Below are 16841 nucleotides of genomic sequence, written 5' to 3' on the forward strand. Positions count from 1 at the left end.
CCTGCGGGGCAACATGGGGGTGGGGCTCGAGGCGCGGTACAGGCTGCGGTACACGTGGGTGGAGTCGATGGGACAGGGTAAGTGGCAGGTTGGCTGCGCAGGGCTTGCGTCTTCAGGGAGCGGCAAGAAGCGGACCCCAATGCAAGCCCACGGACGAGAAGGATTGGGCATTTCAGGGGGCGCATTCTCGCCGCGTAGGGCTGCATTCGATCCCCCAATCTCGCCAACTAACCCTTGCCAGGGGGATGGACGGATGGTGGGGTGTAGCCCCCCCCCCAACGCCCTGGATTGGCGTAGTCCCGTAGTGGGCAGTGTATTCCTAGCTAGACCCCAACCTTCAACATGGATTGGGTCACGGAGTCACCAGGGGGGGTGTAGACCCCCCCCCCCAGGAGTCACCGCCCCAAACGCTGGAAACTAGGCATTTCTGGGCCCCTGGATGCCGTGCGCGAGGACATGGTTAGGGCCTCACCAGGCGGGGGATAGATGTGCGATGGGACAGTGCCAAGGCAGGTTGGTGAAGTCCCGTAGGGTGCAGCTAATTCCCAGATCCCAGAAGATGGCAAACAATTTGCAACGGCAGGGCAGGAGTGCGCGGCTGGTCGAACGCGGGAGTTATTACTGTACCCAAAAGTTGCTGGCTGGCTGGAAGTTTGCTGACGCGCATTCCTCAGGCAAAGGATAGATGGTAGGCCACGCACGGGCGGGCACGGGAGGCACTTCTGGCCCTGCTGAGCAGACGGAGGCGTTTGCGCAAGACCAGATCACCAGAACCAGGGGCACCCCTGGCCATACCAATGACAGGCTTTACGAAACTAGTGCAACCGCACACCAGAGCAAAAGGCGTAGTTGGCTTGCAGGCGACACGGGAGCAGGCCAGCCAGTCAGTAGTCCCCTGACCTGCCCTGACCATTACTTAGGCTGGGCGACTGTTTGAAATCGGACCTAGGCGCACCAACTTACGACAGCAAGGCATGCAGGTCACACACACACAGCTGCCTGCTGCAACTGGCACACAGATAGGATTGTTACAGATCACACAGGATTGTTACAGATCATCAAGGCCTGCATCAAGGCCTGCATCTGCCGCACAGCTCACTATCGTGGACCGCCGCTTGCAGCTACATACGAGTTTGAGGCTGAGGCCCCCGAGCGCAGCAGTTCAGGGGGGAAGGAACACCCCTGTCACCCTGACACCCTAGACACCCTTTGTTGAGGGCACGCGTGCGCCCCTTCCGTCTTCTCTTCCCTTTGCCTGTGCCCGTGGAGCTTCAGGAGAGGGCGACCGCAAAGCTGGATGCTCGCCAGTTTGCGAGCTGCGTTCCAACTGATACCGACAAACTAGGCCCGTATTGTAATGACGACCTGCACTCCATTTGCATGCCGGCCTTGCCTACAAGCCTCGCAGTACAAGGCTACGGCACTCGCATTTGCTTTCGCATACGCCTTTGAGCATTTCAATGAAGTGGGAATGTTCACGCCCGCGTCGCGTTGCCGTATAACCGTATTGTTGACTACCGCAACACTGCTGAGCGTCAACTAACGCCTACAGTACTGACGTCGCAGCGTATCTGGATGTCTGTATGTATGCAACGGTATGGACGGTGGTGGTGGTGGAGGTGGAGGCGTGTGCAACGGTATGTCCGCACCAATGGCTGCATATGGGTCATGCACACACGTGTGCTAGGCAAGGACGACTTGGGCAAAGGACACAAGGAGGACCACGCCACCCCGCCCTACTGGGCCACACGGCGGCGTCCCGTGTAGCCAGCCACGTCAGCCGCCACCAACACAGTGAGTGACACACACACGCCCCGGGCCACGGCCACTGCCCTGTCCCATCACACACACACGCCCCGGGCCACGGCCACTGCCACCGCTGACCCGTGGCCCTGCGCACCTACACAACAAACAACACATACAGCATGCCGCAAACCTGGTGCCTTTGACGCGCCGTGTGTGCACGTGTCAATACCTAGCTGGTATGTGAGCGCTGACTCCTCTCATGCCACGCCCCTCACTACACCCCATGTACGGCCACCCCTGGGCCCCACGGCCGCTCACCTGCCTGCCGGTCACCACAGATACCTACCGTACTGGGCACCGCACCAAATACGCACCACACAAAGCCAAAGATCGCCGTTACGTCGCGACCTAGCATGTTGCACTCAGTGCTCCATATACACACGCATATGCTTGGCCAGTACACAAGGAGTAACAGAACGCAAATCACAAGACGTGTGCATGTTTGTGCCGAATTCATTTACCCCATTGACTGCTCCGCCCCCTTTCGGTCACTCGATGCTGCAAGGCTTCTGTGCCGCGCGCCTGCCGGTCCCCACCGCCTGCCCCCGCCTGCTGCCCGCGGGCAGGCCCCCGCCGCTGCCACTACCATCACCACCACCACCACCACATTCTACAGCTGCTGCCGACGAGTCCGCCTCCCCGGCCACCACCGACAATCGCTTCTCAGAGACCGCGGCTGGCACCACCACCGCCCCAGAGTCACTGCCGCCGCCGCCGCCGCCGCCACCACCGCCGCCTGCTGCCGGAGCCGCCGCCGCTTTCCGCTCAGTCCGCTTCCCACCCGCGGCCCGCCTGGGTGGCGCTGCCGCCTGCACCTGCTCCGGCGGCGGGGCCTCAAACGGCGGAGGAGGAGGAGCAGAAGGCGAGCCCGCCTGGCTGCTGCGGCTGCGGCTTTGGCTGCTGCTGCGGCGCGCCCGGGGCGCTGACACGTGCTGCTGCTGCGGTGGTGGAGGCTGCAGCGCCAGAGGAGTTCCGTCTCCTCCGCCCTCGCCAGCACCGCCAGCAGCGCCACTGCTGGGAAGCTGATGCGACTCCTCTGCTTGTTGCTGCAAGGCAGGGGCCACCACCTTAGCCTCCGCCGGTATCGTCGCTGCAGCTGCTGTTGCACTCGAGGCCCCTCCCGCCCCGCCGCCGCCGACCGCCTCCTGCTTTGGAGCCTTTCTGCGGACAACGAGGATGCGTCGTTTCTGGCTGCTGCTAGCGGTGGTGGTGATGCTGGCGGTAGTGCTGGCGCTGGTGTTGCTGCCGGCAGTGTACGGCTGCGGCTGAGTCGTGCGCTGCTCCTTGCGGCGACGGGCGGCGGCGCTGCCTTCCCCTGCTGATGCTCCTGACGAAGCGCCCGATAGGAGATCCTGCAGCTGCTGCAGCAGGTAGGCCTTCTGAGCGGAAGGAGCCTGCCGCTCGTACCACTCCCAGTACGGCACACACAGCAGGCCACCCTCTCCTAGTGCCCGCCGTAGCTGCCGGTTGCGCAGCGCCGTGGAACCGTCTACCGCGGAAGGGTCGTCCTTGCGGTTGGTGAGGAAGTGGTCTGGACCGTCCACCTCAATGGCCACTCTGCGCCCGTCGCTCCAGTCCGCCACAACATCCACACGCCCCAGCACGCCCTCCACCACCACCTCCGTCCGCACCGAAACGATGGGCAGGCGACCCTTCTGCAGCAGTCGCTGAAGTGTCTCCGCCACCTGCTCCTGCAGTCTGCTGGTGTTCGACTCAGTCGCCCGTTCGTCAGCTACCGCCGCCTCCATCGCGGCTAGCAGGTCGGGGCTGCGGGCAAGAGCCTCCGCCACCTCGCCGCCCAGCTCATGTTGCGCCTGCCAGAGCTGACTTAGCGCCTCGGTCTGAAGCTCCTCACGGCGCCGCACGGCTTCACGGGCAAGCGCTGGGGCCAGCGCAGCTGCAGCCGGGCTAGCAGGGACACCGCCGCCTGCCAGCGCCGCCAGCGCCCACAGGCTGTTGCAAAGGGCCTGTGCAACAAGCGACTCCGGGCCTAGCCGCAGCAGCTCGCCCAGCCGGCCGCACACCGCCGCCTCCAAGCCAGCGTGACACAGCTGCAGCACCGCCAGCGCCCACAGCGTGTTTGCACATGCCTGTGCATTGCCTCCCTGCATCGCCGCCGCGGCGCCTGCGTCAAGCAGCGTGGGCGGTGGCTGGTGGCGCACCAACGCAAGCGCGTACAGCAGGTTGGCCCAGGCCTGCGGCTTGGCGCCGGCCATGACCCCGGGCAACTGAGCTGCTGCCACCGCGGCCGCATACCAATGGCTCTGTTCTATGGCTTGCGGCGTTGCACCAGCCCCATACCCCATCTTGGCCAGGGCCCACGCCGAGTTGCTGAGCTCCTGTGGTTTAAAGCCGGCAAAGCCCCGCTGCACACCCTCTGCTGCTACTGCATCCGCCAGCAGCTCAGACGGCTTGCCTCGCAGCTGCAGGCCCTGCAGCGCCAGCAGGATGTTGGACAGGTGCTGCGGAATGAACGCCTCAGCTTCCTTCGGTGCCCGGAGCCGGCGCACACACTCTGCAGCCACAGCAGCCGCAAGCAGCTCGGACTGCTTGCCTCCCAGCTGCAGCCCCTCCAGCGCCAGCAGGATGTTGGACAGGTGCTGCGGAATGAACGCTGCAGCGTCCTTCGGTGCCCGGAGCCGCCGCAGCGCCGCACCGTACAGCGCCTCCAGCCCTGCCCGAAATGCCGATCCGGTGCAGCCAAGGACCTCTAGCGCCCACAGGCTGTTGGCCAGGCCTTGCGCATTCATGTCCGGGGCAAGGGCTGCGGCCGCCTCCGCCAACGGACGCAGAAGGTCTGAGTCGCGGTACCCCAGCTTGGCGCACGCCCAAAAGCTGTTTGAAACATGCTGCGGCTCGAAGCCGTGCCCCCTCGCCGCACGCAGCCGCGAGGCCACAGCGCTCGCCAGCGCTTTCAGATGCGGCGATGAGGTGGGATCCCAGCCCGAGCCCCGCCGCTGCTGATCCTCTCGCAGCTTGCCCAGGGCATACAGTGAGTTCGCCAGGGCCTGGGGAGTGGCACTTTCCAGCAACACTGGATCCACCAGCCGCTGCAGCAGCGCCGGCGCCAGCTCTGACTCCACACGCCCGTCGCTGGCAGCCCCAGCCTTCGACAGCGCCAACAGTGGAATGCTGCAGCTGGCTGGCTGGCGGATGCGCGGGACGAGCGGAAGGAGAGCAGGCGCGAGGGCCGCAATGATGCCAGCACGGGCCGCGGCTGTGGCGGTGGGCCCGCCGGCGCGTGCTGACTCTAGCTGCAGGGGGGGGGGCGGGGGGGCGGGGGGGCAGTGGGAAAGGACGATGCCCCGATCACTCACTGTGGCGGTGAAAAGCAAGCTTGGATCAGCCCCACCGTCATCATGCAACGCATCCCTAAGCAGTACCGTGTGAGCTTTGGTAAGTGCTAAGGAGGTGCGTGTGTTGTTGGCGTTGTCAGTGCCCGCACTGCAATGCAGGAAGGCCCGCACGTGCTTGCAGGCAAGCCCGACCCCTGCCCCTGCCCCTCCTCCTGTCATTGCCCGCTAGCTAGTCCAACCTCTCACCTTGCCACAACGGCCGAAGGCAGCTGACATGGCGCTTACGTCTTGCCGCTCGCACCACACCGCCAGCCGCTGATCAATGACTCCTTGCAGCTCCTCCAGAGTCGCATACCCGATCATCACGTCTTCGGGGTCACGCGGCCTACCGCCACCACCACTCCTGCCACCACCACCGCCCGTCCTTCCACTGCCACGCCCGCTGCCGCCGGCCCAACGGCCTCCGTCTGCCCTGCCCCTGCCCGCCCTTCCGCCACCGTCACTGCTACTGCGGCTGCCGCTGATGCCGCCATGTCCGCTGCTGCTGTTGTCACTGCCCCTGCCACTGCTGCTGCCACTGCCGTACCTCCCCGCAGCCGCCAGCACCTGCTGCTGCGCGCGCCGCCCCGGCTGCAGGAGACAGCTGCGCGCCCCGGCTGCTGCAAGTGCGGCAGTGGCGGGCGCTGGTGCGGCTTGACGGGCCCAGGCGGCTAGCGGCAGTAGCTGCCGCAGACCGCCGCCAGCCCCTGTGGCAGCAGGTGCGGCGGCGGCAAGGCGGGGGCCGCCGCCGCTGAGCACTGCCGCTGCCGGGCCGCTGGTTGCGGAGCTGCACGCCAGGCCGCGGGCCACACCGCCGGCGGTCGCCGAGGGGCCGAGGCGCCCGGCGGTCCGAGCGGCGCGAGGCTGGGTCAGCGGTATGCCGCATGGGCCCACTCTGTGCCATGTGCGTACTGATGCTGAAGCATTATAGCTACTGCCTAAGCCATGTCTACTCGCTGCGGTGCCGCGTCCGGACTGTAACATTTTAGGCTCAGCAGGCTGAGGCCCACAGTGCCTCGTAGTACGTAAGTGCTAGCAGATATTGTACATGGAAACATAGACACGACGATCGGACTAAAGGAACAACGGGCCAGTCCAGTGCGCGGGCAAACGAAGCTTGCGTGAGCTCTGTTAAACAAACTCTGACAAACAAGGGCACAAGAGCTTTTTAGCTGATAGAGGTTACATGTGGGACGACAGCCGTGGACTAGCCAGGGCCCCAAAAACGTACGAGACACGCACGCTCACCCGAGGAGAGATCCCCGAATGACCCCCATGCTCCTCGCCTCCGGAGAGGGGAGGAACCCCAGGCCCGGCTCACCGCAAACGCTAGCGCTGCTCACCTAAGCCGTGGGTCGGCGTCATAAGACTACCTCTTGCGAGTTTTTAGCTGATAGAGGTTACATGTGGGACGACAGCCGTGGACTAAGCCAGGGCCCCAAAAACGTACGAGACACGCACGCTCACCCGAGGAGATATCCCCGAATGACCCCCATGCTCCTCGCCTCCTTTAGCCCAGCTATCTACCCATGAAGTTGAAAAAATGGCGCAATCCTGTGCGCTTGCGCTACAGCGTGATTCACTCTAAACTAATCATCATGATGGATTGCTTATAGCTTTGTCTATACGTGATCTTCTCCCCAGGGCGCAAGAGCGAATGCAGCGTATGAACGAAGCAAATAACTGCGTTTTCTCGGCAGGCGCGAGATTGCGCAGAGCAATAACCTATAACGCAATTTACTAGCAGCGCCCACAGGCTTTTCTGATAGCTCATTCTCAAGAAAATGTGAAGGCGCGCTTGCCGATCGGCTAAGACGAAAGCTTTTGCAAAGTTCAAGAGAAGACGTATTCATTGATATCATTGGGGCGTGAAAGCATGCACAGTTCCGAAGTCCTGCGAACTCGCGCGAATGTGCTGCGAACTTGCAGCTCGGCGATCCCCGCCCCCGCCCTCGGCACTGCGGGGGGAGGGACACCCTCCCCCCTGCACCCCCCCTCCCCAAGATTCCGTTGATACATGCTTTGGAGCAATGTCACGTGAGCTGGCATGTGGGGATAAATCGGATGGGAGGGGGGCGCAGGGGGGAGGGTGTTCCTCCCCCCGCTAGAAGATGCGTGTCGACCTGTTCACGACCACATTTGGGTATCGACCAGGCAACGACCACATTCGGGTTAGCTGGGCGCAGGGGCTAAGTTGTATAACGATGTATAAGCTGAGGATTCAGCTGTGAGACTGAATCCGCGGCTTGGCTCGCCAGCATGTGCCCTCGCTCCGAACCAAGGCTACGCACACGGCCCCGCTGGTGCCCCAGGCTATCAGCGCCGCCCCTTCCGCCCCAGGCCTGCACCCGATTCCCATTACAGATTCACTCCATTAGAAGCAGCAGATAGGATTGCATTGGAACGGCCCGATGGCCAGGGCCGAGGTCGCTTTATGCTCATGAACTTGATGTTAGCCTCGTGCTGGCTGTGCTGCCTCCACACATCAGGAAGAATACCGATGGGCGTGAACCCCACCACAGACATGCTGCACCTCGTATTGCCAGCCAACCGGGCCCAGCCATGGCCTGCTACACGCGCTGCAACCCCCAAATTCCACCTCTGCCTCCGCCCCTTCCTTAACCTGTCCCCCACCGTCACGCCTGCTCGCCACGTCAGCCGCCACCAACACAGTGACACACACACGCCCCGGGCCACGGCCACTGCCACCGCTGACCCGTGGCCCTCCGGCCTGCGCACCTACATACCAAACACAACACATACAGCATGCCACAAACTTGGTGCCTTTGACGCACCGTGTGTGCAGGCGTCAATACCTAGCTGGTATGTGTGCGCTAACTCCACTCATGCCACGCCCATCACTGCACCCCGTGTATGGCCGCCCCTGGGCTCCACGGCCGCTCACCTGCCTGACGGTCACCACAGATGCCTACCGAACTGGGCATCGCACCAAACACACGCCACACAAAAGCCCAAAGCCCGTCGTGGCGCGCCCTAGCATGTTGCTCTCAGTGCTCCATATACACACACGTATGCTTGGCCCGGGCACAAGGAGTAACGGAACGCAAATCACAAGACGTGTGCATGTTTGTGTTGCAACCACTAACCCAGGTCACTGCTCCGCCCCCTTTCGGTCACTCGCTGCTGCAAGGCTTCTGTGCCGCGCGCCTGCCGGTCCCCGCCTGCTGCCCGCGGGCAGGCCCCCGCCGCTGCCATGCCCACCACCACATTCTACAGCTGCTGCCAACGAGTCCGCCTCCCCGGCCACCACCGACAATCGCTTCTCACAGACCGCGGCTGGCACCACCACCGCCCCAGAGTCACTGCCGCCGCCGCCGCCGCCGCCACCACCGCCGCCTGCTGCCGGAGCCGCCGCCGCTTTCCGCTCAGTCCGCTTCCCACCCGCGGCCCGCCTGGGTGGCGCTGCCGCCTGCATCTGCTCCGGCGGCGGGGCCTTAACCGAAGGAGGAGCAGGAGCAGGAGCTGGCCAGCCCGCCTAGCTACTGCGGCTACGGCTTTGGGTTTGGCTGCTGCTGCGGCGCGCCCGGGGCGCTGACACGTGCTGCTGCTGCGGTGGTGGAGGCTGCGGCGCCAGAGAAGCTCCGTCTTCCCCGCCCTCGCCAGCACCGCCACCAGCGCCACTGCTGGGAAGCCGCTGCGCCTTTTCCACTGGTTGCTGCCAGGCAGGGGCCACTGACTCAGCCCCCGCAACCGCTACCGTCGCTGCAGCTGCTGTTGCATTCGAGGCCCCTCCCGCCCCACCGCCGCCGGCCGCCTCCTGCTTCAGCGCCTTTCTGCGGACAACGAGGACGCGCCTCTTCTGGCTGCTGTTAGCGGTGCTGGTGGTGCTGGTGGTGCTGCTGCCGGCAATGTCCGGCTGCAGCCGAGTCGTCCGCTGCTGCTGGTGGCGAGGGGCGGCGGCGCTGCCTCCCCCTCCTGCTGCTCCTGACGAAGCGCCCGATAGCAGATCCTGCAGCCGCTGCAGCAGGTAGGCCTCCTGAGCGGAAGGCGTCCTCAGACCGTACCACTCCCAGAACGGCACACACACCAGGCCTCCCTCGCCTAGCGCCCGCTGCAGCTGCCGGTTACGTAGGGCCGTGGATCCGTTTACCGCGGACGGGTCGTCCTTCCGGTTGGTGAGGAAGTGGTCTGGCCCGTCCACCTCGATTGCCACTCTGCGCCCATCGCTCCAGTCCGCCACAATATCCACACGCCCCAGCACGCCCTCCACCACCACCTCCGTCCGCACCGAAACGATGGGCAGGCGACCCTTCTGCAGCAGTCGCTGAAGCGCCTCTGCCACCTGCTCCTGCAGACTGCTGGTGGTCGACCCCGTCGCCTGTACGGCAGCTACCGCCGCCTCAATCGCGGCTAGCAGGTCGGGGCTGCGGGCAAGAGCCTCCGCCACCTCGCCGCCCAGCTCATGTTGCGCTTGCCAGAGCTGCAGTAGCCCCTCGGTCTGAAACCCCTCACGGCGCCGCGCGGCTTCGCGGGCAAGCGCCGGGGCCATCGCAGCGGCAGCCGGGCTAGCAGGGCCACCGCCGCCTGCCAGCACTGCCAGCGCCCACAGGCTGTTGCAAAGCTCCTGTGCAATAAGCGACTCCGGGCCTTGCCGCAGCAGCTCACCCAGCCGGCCGCACACCGCCGCCTCCAAGCCGGCATGCCGCAGCTGCAGCAACGCCAGCGCCCACAGCGTGTTTGAACATTCCTGTGCATTGCCTCCCTGCATCGCCGCCGCGGCGCCTGCGTCAAGCAGCGTGGGCGGTGGCTGGTGGCGCACCAACGCAAGCGCGTACAGCAGGTTGGCCCAATCCTGCGGCTTGGCGCCGGCCATGACCCCGGGCCGCTGAGCTGCTGCCACCGCGGCCGCATACCAATGGCTCTGCTCCATGGCTTGCGGCGTTGCACCAGCCCCATACCCCATCTTGGCCAGGGCCCACGCCGAGTTGCTGAGGTCTTGCGGGTTAAAGCCTGCAAAGCCCCGCCGCACACCCTCTGCAGCCACAGCCGACGCCAGCAGCTCGGACTGCTTGCCTCGCAGCTGCAGCCCCTCCAGCGCCAGCAAGATGTTGGACAGGTGTCTCGGAATGAACGCTGCAGCTTCCTTCGGGGTTCGCAGCTGCCGCAGCGCCGCACCGCACAGCGCCTTAAGCACTGCCCGAAACTCCGGTCTGGTGCAGCCCAAAGCCTCCAGCGCCCACAGGCTGTTGGCCAGGTCTTGCGCATTCATGTCCGGGGCAAGGGCTGCGGCCGCCTCCGCCAGCGGCAGCAGGAGTGCTGAGTCGCGGTACCCCAGCTTGGCGCACGCCCACAGGCTGTTAGAAACACCCTGGGCGGTGAAGCCGTGCCCCCTCGCCGCACGCAGCCGCGAGGCCACAGCGCTCGCCAGCGCTTTCAGATGCGGCGATGAGGTGGGATCCCAGCCCAAGCCCCGCCGCTGCTGATCCTCCCGCAGCTTGCCCAGGGCATACAGTGAGTTCGCCAGGGCCTGGGGAGTGGCACTATCCAGCAACACCGGATCCACCAGCCGCTGCAGCAGTGCCGGCGCCAGCTGTGACTCCACACGCCCGTCGCTGGCAGCCCCGGCCTTCGCCAGAGCCAACAGCGGAAGGCTGCAGCCGGCCGGCTGCCGGATGCGTGGGACGAGCGGAAGGAGAGCAGGCGCAAGGGCCGCAATGATGTTGGCACGGGCCGCGGCTGTGGCGGTGGGCCCGCCGGCGCGTGCTGACTCTAGCTGCAGGGGGGGGGGCGGGGGGGCGGGGGGGCAGTGGGAAAGGACGATGCCCCGATCACTCACTGTGGCGGTGAAAAGCAAGCTTGGATCAGCCCCACCGTCATCATGCAACGCATCCCTAAGCAGTACCGTGTGAGCTTTGGTAAGTGCTAAGGAGGTGCGTGTGTTGTTGGCGTTGTCAGTGCCCGCACTGCAATGCAGGAAGGCCCGCACGTGCTTGCAGGCAAGCCCGACCCCTGCCCCTGCCCCTCCTCTTCTTATTGCCCGCTAGCTAGTCCAACCTCCCACCTTGCCACAACGGCCGAAGGCAGCTGACATGGTGCTCACGTCTTGCCGCTCGCACCACACCGCCAGCCGCTGATCAATGACTCCTTGCAGCTCCTCCAGAGTCGCATACCCGATCATCACGTCTTCGGGGTCACGCGGCCTACCGCCACCACCACTCCTGCCACCACCACCGCCCGTCCTTCCACTGCCACGCCCGCTGCCGCCGGCCCAATGGCCTCCGTCTGCCCTGCCCCTGCCCGCCCTTCCGCCACCGTCACTGCTACTGCGGCTGCCGCTGATGCCGCCATGTCCGCTGCTGCTGTTGTCACTGCTCCTGCCACTGCTCCTGTGACTGGTGCCGCCACTGCCGTACCTCCCTGCAGCCGCCAGCACCTGCTGCTGCGCGCGCCGCCCCGGCTGCAGGAGACAGCTGCGCGCCCCGGCTGCTGCAGGTGCGGCAGTGGCGGGCGCTGGTGCGGCTTGACGGGCCCAGGCGGCTAGCGGCAGTAGCTGCCGCAGACCGCCGCCAGCCCCTGTGGCAGCAGGTGCGGTGGCGGCAAGGCGGGGGCCGCCGCCGCTGAGCACTGCCGCCGCCGGGCCGCTGGTTGCGGAGCTGCACGCCAGGCCGCGGGCCACACGGCCGGCGGTCGCCGAGGGGCCGAGGCGCCCGGCGGTCCGAGCGGCGCGAGGCTGGGTCAGCCGTATGCCGCATGGCCAAAGCTCGAGCCCTATGTGTGCTGATGCTGGAGCATTGTAGCTTCTGCGTAAGCCAACTGCGCTGCCGTGCGCGAACTGTAACATTTTAGTCTCTGGCTGAGGCCCACAGTGCCACGAGCAATGACTGAAGTGCTAGCTGATATCATACATGGAAATGCCGACAAATGGTCCGAATAAAGGAACAACGGGCCAATCCGGTGCAGTCAAACGAAGCTTGCGTGAGCTCTGTTAAACAAACTCTGACACAAAAAGGCACAAGGGCATTTGGCATAACGATGTATAAGCTGGGGAATAAAGCTGTGAGACTGAATCCGCGGCTCGCATGCGACCTCACTCCTGGCTGACATACGCACGCCACACGGCCCCGCTGATGCCCCAGGCTGTCAGCGCCGCCCCTTCCGCCTCCCTCACCGTGAGAGGTTGTGGGTGGTTGGGGGCTTGGTGTGTGGGCAGGACGCACGTGTGGGCGACCGTTCTAGTGCCTGGACGCTTGCGCCCTGGTTAGTGCGTGCGCTGTGCGTGTGACCGTGTGTGCTGCGGCCTGGACGATTCCCGGCACTCCGGTGCCTAGGCTTGTGGCGTTGAGGCACAGCGGTGGGGCTCTGGCGGGTTGAGGCTTGGCTAGGACTCACTGTGCGCGGAGTCACACGGACTTTGACCGCGGGAGGGTTTGCAGCAAAGTCGGGGTTGGTGGAGTCAAGTTGGGCCCTGATAGCATGTGATGGCTCGGCGTCTTCGGGTGCTGGGACTGTCCCCTCTGTACCATCCGCATTCTTCCGCCCCCGGGGGCGAGGTCGCTTTATGCTCATGAACTTGATGTTAGCCTCAGTGCTGGCTGTGCTGCCTCCACACATCTAGGAGGAATACCGATGGGCATGAACCCCACCACAGACATGCTGCACCTCGTATTGTCAGCCAACCGGGCCAATCTAAGGCCTGCTACACGCACTGCAATCCCCAAGCTTCCACCGCTGCCTCCGCCCCCTCCTCCGCCTGTCCCCCAGCGTCACGCCTGCTCGCCACGTCAGCCGCCACCAACACAGAGACACACACACGCCCCGGGCCACAGCCACTGCCACCGCAGACCCGTGACCCTGCGCACCTACACACAAAACACATACAGCATGCCGCAAACTTGGTGCCTTTGACGCGCCGTGTGTGCACGTGTCAATACCTAGCTGGTATGTGTGCGCTGACTCCTCTCATGCCACGCCCCTCACTACACCCCATGTACGGCCACCCATGGGCCTCACGGCCGCTCACCTGCCTGCCGGTCAACACGGATGCCTACCGTACTGGGCATCGCACCAAATACGCACCACACAAAGCCAAAGCTCGCCGTTACGTCGCGCCCTAGCATGTTGCACTCAGTGCTCCATATACCCACGCATATGCTTGGCCAGTACACAAGGAGTAACGGAACGCAAATCACAAGACGTGTGCATGTTTGTGCCGAATTCATTTACCCCATTGACTGCTCCGCCCCCTTTCGGTCACTCGATGCTGCAAGGCTTCTGTGCCGCGCGCCTGCCGGTCCCCACCGCCTGCCCCCGCCTGCTGCCCGCGGGCAGGCCCCCGCCGCTGCCATCACCACCACCACCACATTCTACAGCTGCTGCCGACGAGTCCGCCTCCCCGGCCACCACCGACAATCGCTTCTCAGAGACCGCGGCTGGCACCACCACCGCCCCGGGGTCACTGCCGCCGCCGCCGCCACCGCCGCCTGCTGCCGGAGCCGCCGCCGCTTTCCGCTCAGTCCGCTTCCCACCCGCGGCCCGCCTGGGTGGCGCTGCCGCCTGCACCTGCTCCGGCGGCGGGGCCTCAACCGGTGGAGCAGGAGAAGGCGAGCCCGCCTGGCTGCTGCGGCTACGGCTTTGGCTGCTGCTGCGGCGCGCCCGGGGCGCTGACACGCGCTGCTGCTGTGGTGGTGGAGGCTGCGGCGCCAGAGGAGTTCCGTTTCCTCCGCCCTCGCCAGCACCGCCACCAGCGCCACTGCTGGGAAGCCGCTGCGCCTTTTCCGCTGATTGCTGCCGGGCAGGGGCCGCCACCTCAGCCTCCGCCGGTACCGTCCTTGCAGCTGCTGTTGCGCCCGAGGCCTCTCCCGCCCCACCGCCGCCGGCCGCCTCCTGCTTTGGAGCCTTTCTGCGGACAACGAGGATGCGTCGTTTCTGGCTGCTGCTAGCGGTAGTGGTGGTGGTGGCGGTGGTGCTGCTATTGGCAGTGTCCGGCTGCGGCTGAGCCGTCCGCTGCTGCTGGTGGCGAGGGGCGGCGGCGCTGCCTTTCCCTGCCGCTGTTCCTGACGAAGCGCCCGATAGCAGATCCTGCAGCTGCTGCAGCAGGTAGGCCTCCTGAGTGGAAGGCGTCCGCAGACCGTACCACTCCCAGTACGGCACACACAGCAGGCCGCCCTCCCCAAACGCCCGCCGCAGCTGCCGGTTGCGCAGGGCCGTGGACCCGATTACCGCGGACGGGTCGTCCTTCCGGTGGGTGAGGAAGTGGTCTGGACCGTCCACCTCAATGGCCACTCTCCGCCCGTCGCTCCAGTCCGCCACCATATCCACGAGCCCCAGCACGCCCTCCACTACCACCTCCATCCGCACCGAAACGATGGGCAGGCGACCCTTCTGCAGCAGTCGCTGAAGCGCCTCTGCCACCTGCTCCTGCGTACTGCTGGTGGTCGACCCCGTCGCCCGCTTGGCAGATACCGCCGCCTCCATCGCGGCTAGCAGGTCGGGGCTGCGGGCAAGAGCCTCCGCCACCTCGCCGCCCAGCTCATGTTGCGCCTGCCAGAGCTGACGCAACTCCTCGGTCTGAAACTCCTCACGGCGCCGCACGGCCTCACGGACAAGCGCCGGGGCCAGCGCAGAGGCAGCCGGGCTAGCAGGGACACCGCCGCCTGCCAGCACCGCCAGCGCCCACAGGCTGTTGCAAAGGGCCTGTGCAACGAGCGACTCCGGCTCTCGCTGCAGCAGCTCGCCCAGCCGGCCGCACACCGCCGCCTCCAAGCCGGCGTTACGCAGCTGCAGCACCGCCAGCGCCCACAGCGTGTTTGCACACTCCTGTGCTTTGCCTCGCTGCATCGCCGCTGCCGCGCCTGCGTCAAGCAGCGCGGGCGGCGGCTGGTGGCGCACCAATGCCAGCGCGTACAGCAGGTTGGCCCAATGCTGCGGCTTGGCGCTGGCCATGACCCCGGGCCGCTGAGCTGCTGCCACCGCGGCCGCGTACCAGGGGCACTGCTCCATGGCTTTCGGCGTTGCACCGGCCCCATACCCCATCTTGGCCAGGGCCCACGCCGAGTTGCTGAGCTCCTGTGGGTTACAGCCGGCAAAGCCCCGCCGCATGGCCTCCACTGCTACTGCAGCCGCCAGCCGCTCGGACTGCTTGCCTCCCAGCTGCAGCCCCTCCAGCGCCAGCAGGATGTTGGACAGGTGCTGCGGCTTGAATGCTTCAGCTTCCTTCGGTGTTCGCAGCTGCCGCAGCGCCGCACCGTACAGCGTCTCCAGCCCTGCCCGAAATGCCGGTCCGGTGCAGCCAAGGACCTCTAGCGCCCACAGGCTGTTGGCCAGGCCTTGCGCATTCATGTCCGGGGCAAGGGCTGCGGCCGCCTCCGCCAACGGCCGCAGAAGGTCTGAGTCGCGGTACCCCAGCTTGGCACACGCCCACAGGCTGTTAGAAACGTCCTGGGCATTGAAGCCGTGCCCCCTCGCCGCACGCAGCCGCGAGGCCACAGCGCTCGCCAGCGCTTTCAGATGCGGCGATGAGGTGGGATCCCAGCCCGAGCCCCGCCGCTGCTGATCCTCCCGCAGCTTGCCCAGGGCATACAGTGCGTTCGCCAGGTCTATAGGAATGGCACTGTCCAGCAACACTGGATCCACCAGCCGCTGCAGCAGTGCCGGCGCCAGCTGTGACTCCACACGCCCGTCGCTGGCAGCCCCGGCCTTCGCCAGAGCCCACAGCGGAAGGCTGCAGCTGGCCGGCTGGCGGATGCGCGGCACGAGCGGAAGGAGAGCAGGCGCAAGGGCCGCAATGATGCCGGCGCGGGCCGCGGCTGTGGCGGTGGGCCCGCCGGCGCGTGCGGGCTCCAGCTGCAGGGGGGGCGGGGGGGGGGGGGGGGGCAGTGGGAAAGGACGATGCCCCGATCACTCACTGTGGCGGTGAAAAGCAAGCTTGGATCAGCCCCACCGTCATCATGCAACGCGTCCCTAAGCACTACCGCGCGAGCTTTGGTAAGTGCTAAGGAGGTGCGTGTGTTGTTGGCGTTGTCAGTGCCCGCACTGCAATGCAGGAAGGCCCGCACGTGCTTGCAGGCAAGCCCGACCCCTGCCCCTGCCCCTCCTCCTGTCATTGCCCGCTAGCTAGTCCAGCCTCTTACCTTGCCACAACGGCCGAAGGCAGCTGACATGGCGATCACGTCTTGCCGCTCGCACCACACCGCCAGCCGCTGATCAATGACTCCTTGCAGCTGCTCCAGAGTCCGACACACGGTCATGTCATCCGCGGGGTCACGCGCCCTTCTTCCGCCGCCACTCCTGTCACCGGCACCGCCCGTCCTGCCGCCAGCCCAACGGCCTCCGCCTGCCCTACCTCCGCCTGCCCTCCCCCCAGCGTCACTGCTACTGCGGCTGCTGCCGATGCCGCCATGTCCGCTGCTGCTGCTCCTGTCTATGCTCCTGTGACTGGTGCCGCCACTGCCGTACCTCCCCCCAGCCGCCAGCACCTGCTGCTGCGCGCGCCGCCCCGGCTGTAGGAGACAGCTGCGCGCCCCGGCTGCTGCAGGTGCGGCAGGGGCGGGCGCTGGTGCAGCTTGACGGGCCCAGGCGGCTAGCGGCAGTAGCTGCCGCAGACCGCCGCCAGCCCCGGTGGCAGCAGGTGCGGTGGCGGGAAGGAGGGGGCCGCCTTCGCTGAGCACTGCCGCCGCCGGGCCGCTGGTTGCGGAGCTGCACGCCAGGCCGCGGGCCACACCGCCGGCGGTCGCCGAGGGG

At 66.0% G+C, this 16841-nt stretch overlaps 3 protein-coding genes across 4 annotated transcripts in view; all 3 read right to left on the reverse strand.

Annotated features, from left to right (window-relative positions):
- Positions 1-1016: 1016 nt before the first annotated feature.
- On the reverse strand, positions 1017-6265 carry CHLRE_15g639000v5 (uncharacterized protein). Its single transcript, XM_043070599.1, has 2 exons — positions 5349-6265; positions 1017-5060 (listed from the first exon to the last, which is right to left on the reverse strand). The coding sequence occupies exons 1-2, from the start codon at positions 6123-6125 to the stop codon at positions 2295-2297; spliced, it is 3543 nt and encodes a 1180-aa protein (XP_042916490.1). The 5' UTR covers positions 6126-6265; the 3' UTR covers positions 1017-2294.
- A 46-nt stretch (positions 6266-6311) lies between these two features.
- On the reverse strand, positions 6312-12115 carry CHLRE_15g638950v5 (uncharacterized protein). The gene is made up of 4 exons (XM_043070594.1): positions 11164-12115; positions 8047-10875; positions 7397-7925; positions 6312-7183 (listed from the first exon to the last, which is right to left on the reverse strand). The coding sequence occupies exons 1-2, from the start codon at positions 11941-11943 to the stop codon at positions 8638-8640; spliced, it is 3018 nt and encodes a 1005-aa protein (XP_042916491.1). The 5' UTR covers positions 11944-12115; the 3' UTR covers positions 6312-7183; positions 7397-7925; positions 8047-8637.
- Positions 12116-12665: 550 nt separating this feature from the next.
- CHLRE_15g638954v5 (uncharacterized protein) overlaps positions 12666-16841 on the reverse strand; it is a 6256-nt gene continuing 2080 nt past the window's right edge. For both annotated transcript variants that reach the window (XM_043070595.1, XM_043070596.1), the window contains exons 4-5: positions 16232-16796; positions 12666-15944 (exon numbers count right to left, since the gene is read on the reverse strand). In XM_043070595.1, coding sequence (XP_042916493.1) covers positions 13353-15944; positions 16232-16796 — 3157 coding nt within the window. In that variant the 3' untranslated portion in view covers positions 12666-13352. The remainder of the gene's footprint in view (positions 15945-16231; positions 16797-16841) is intronic.

This window comes from Chlamydomonas reinhardtii, chromosome 15 (genome assembly GCF_000002595.2).
Source record: "Chlamydomonas reinhardtii strain CC-503 cw92 mt+ chromosome 15, whole genome shotgun sequence".
In the NCBI taxonomy this organism is placed as follows: domain Eukaryota; kingdom Viridiplantae; phylum Chlorophyta; class Chlorophyceae; order Chlamydomonadales; family Chlamydomonadaceae; genus Chlamydomonas; species Chlamydomonas reinhardtii.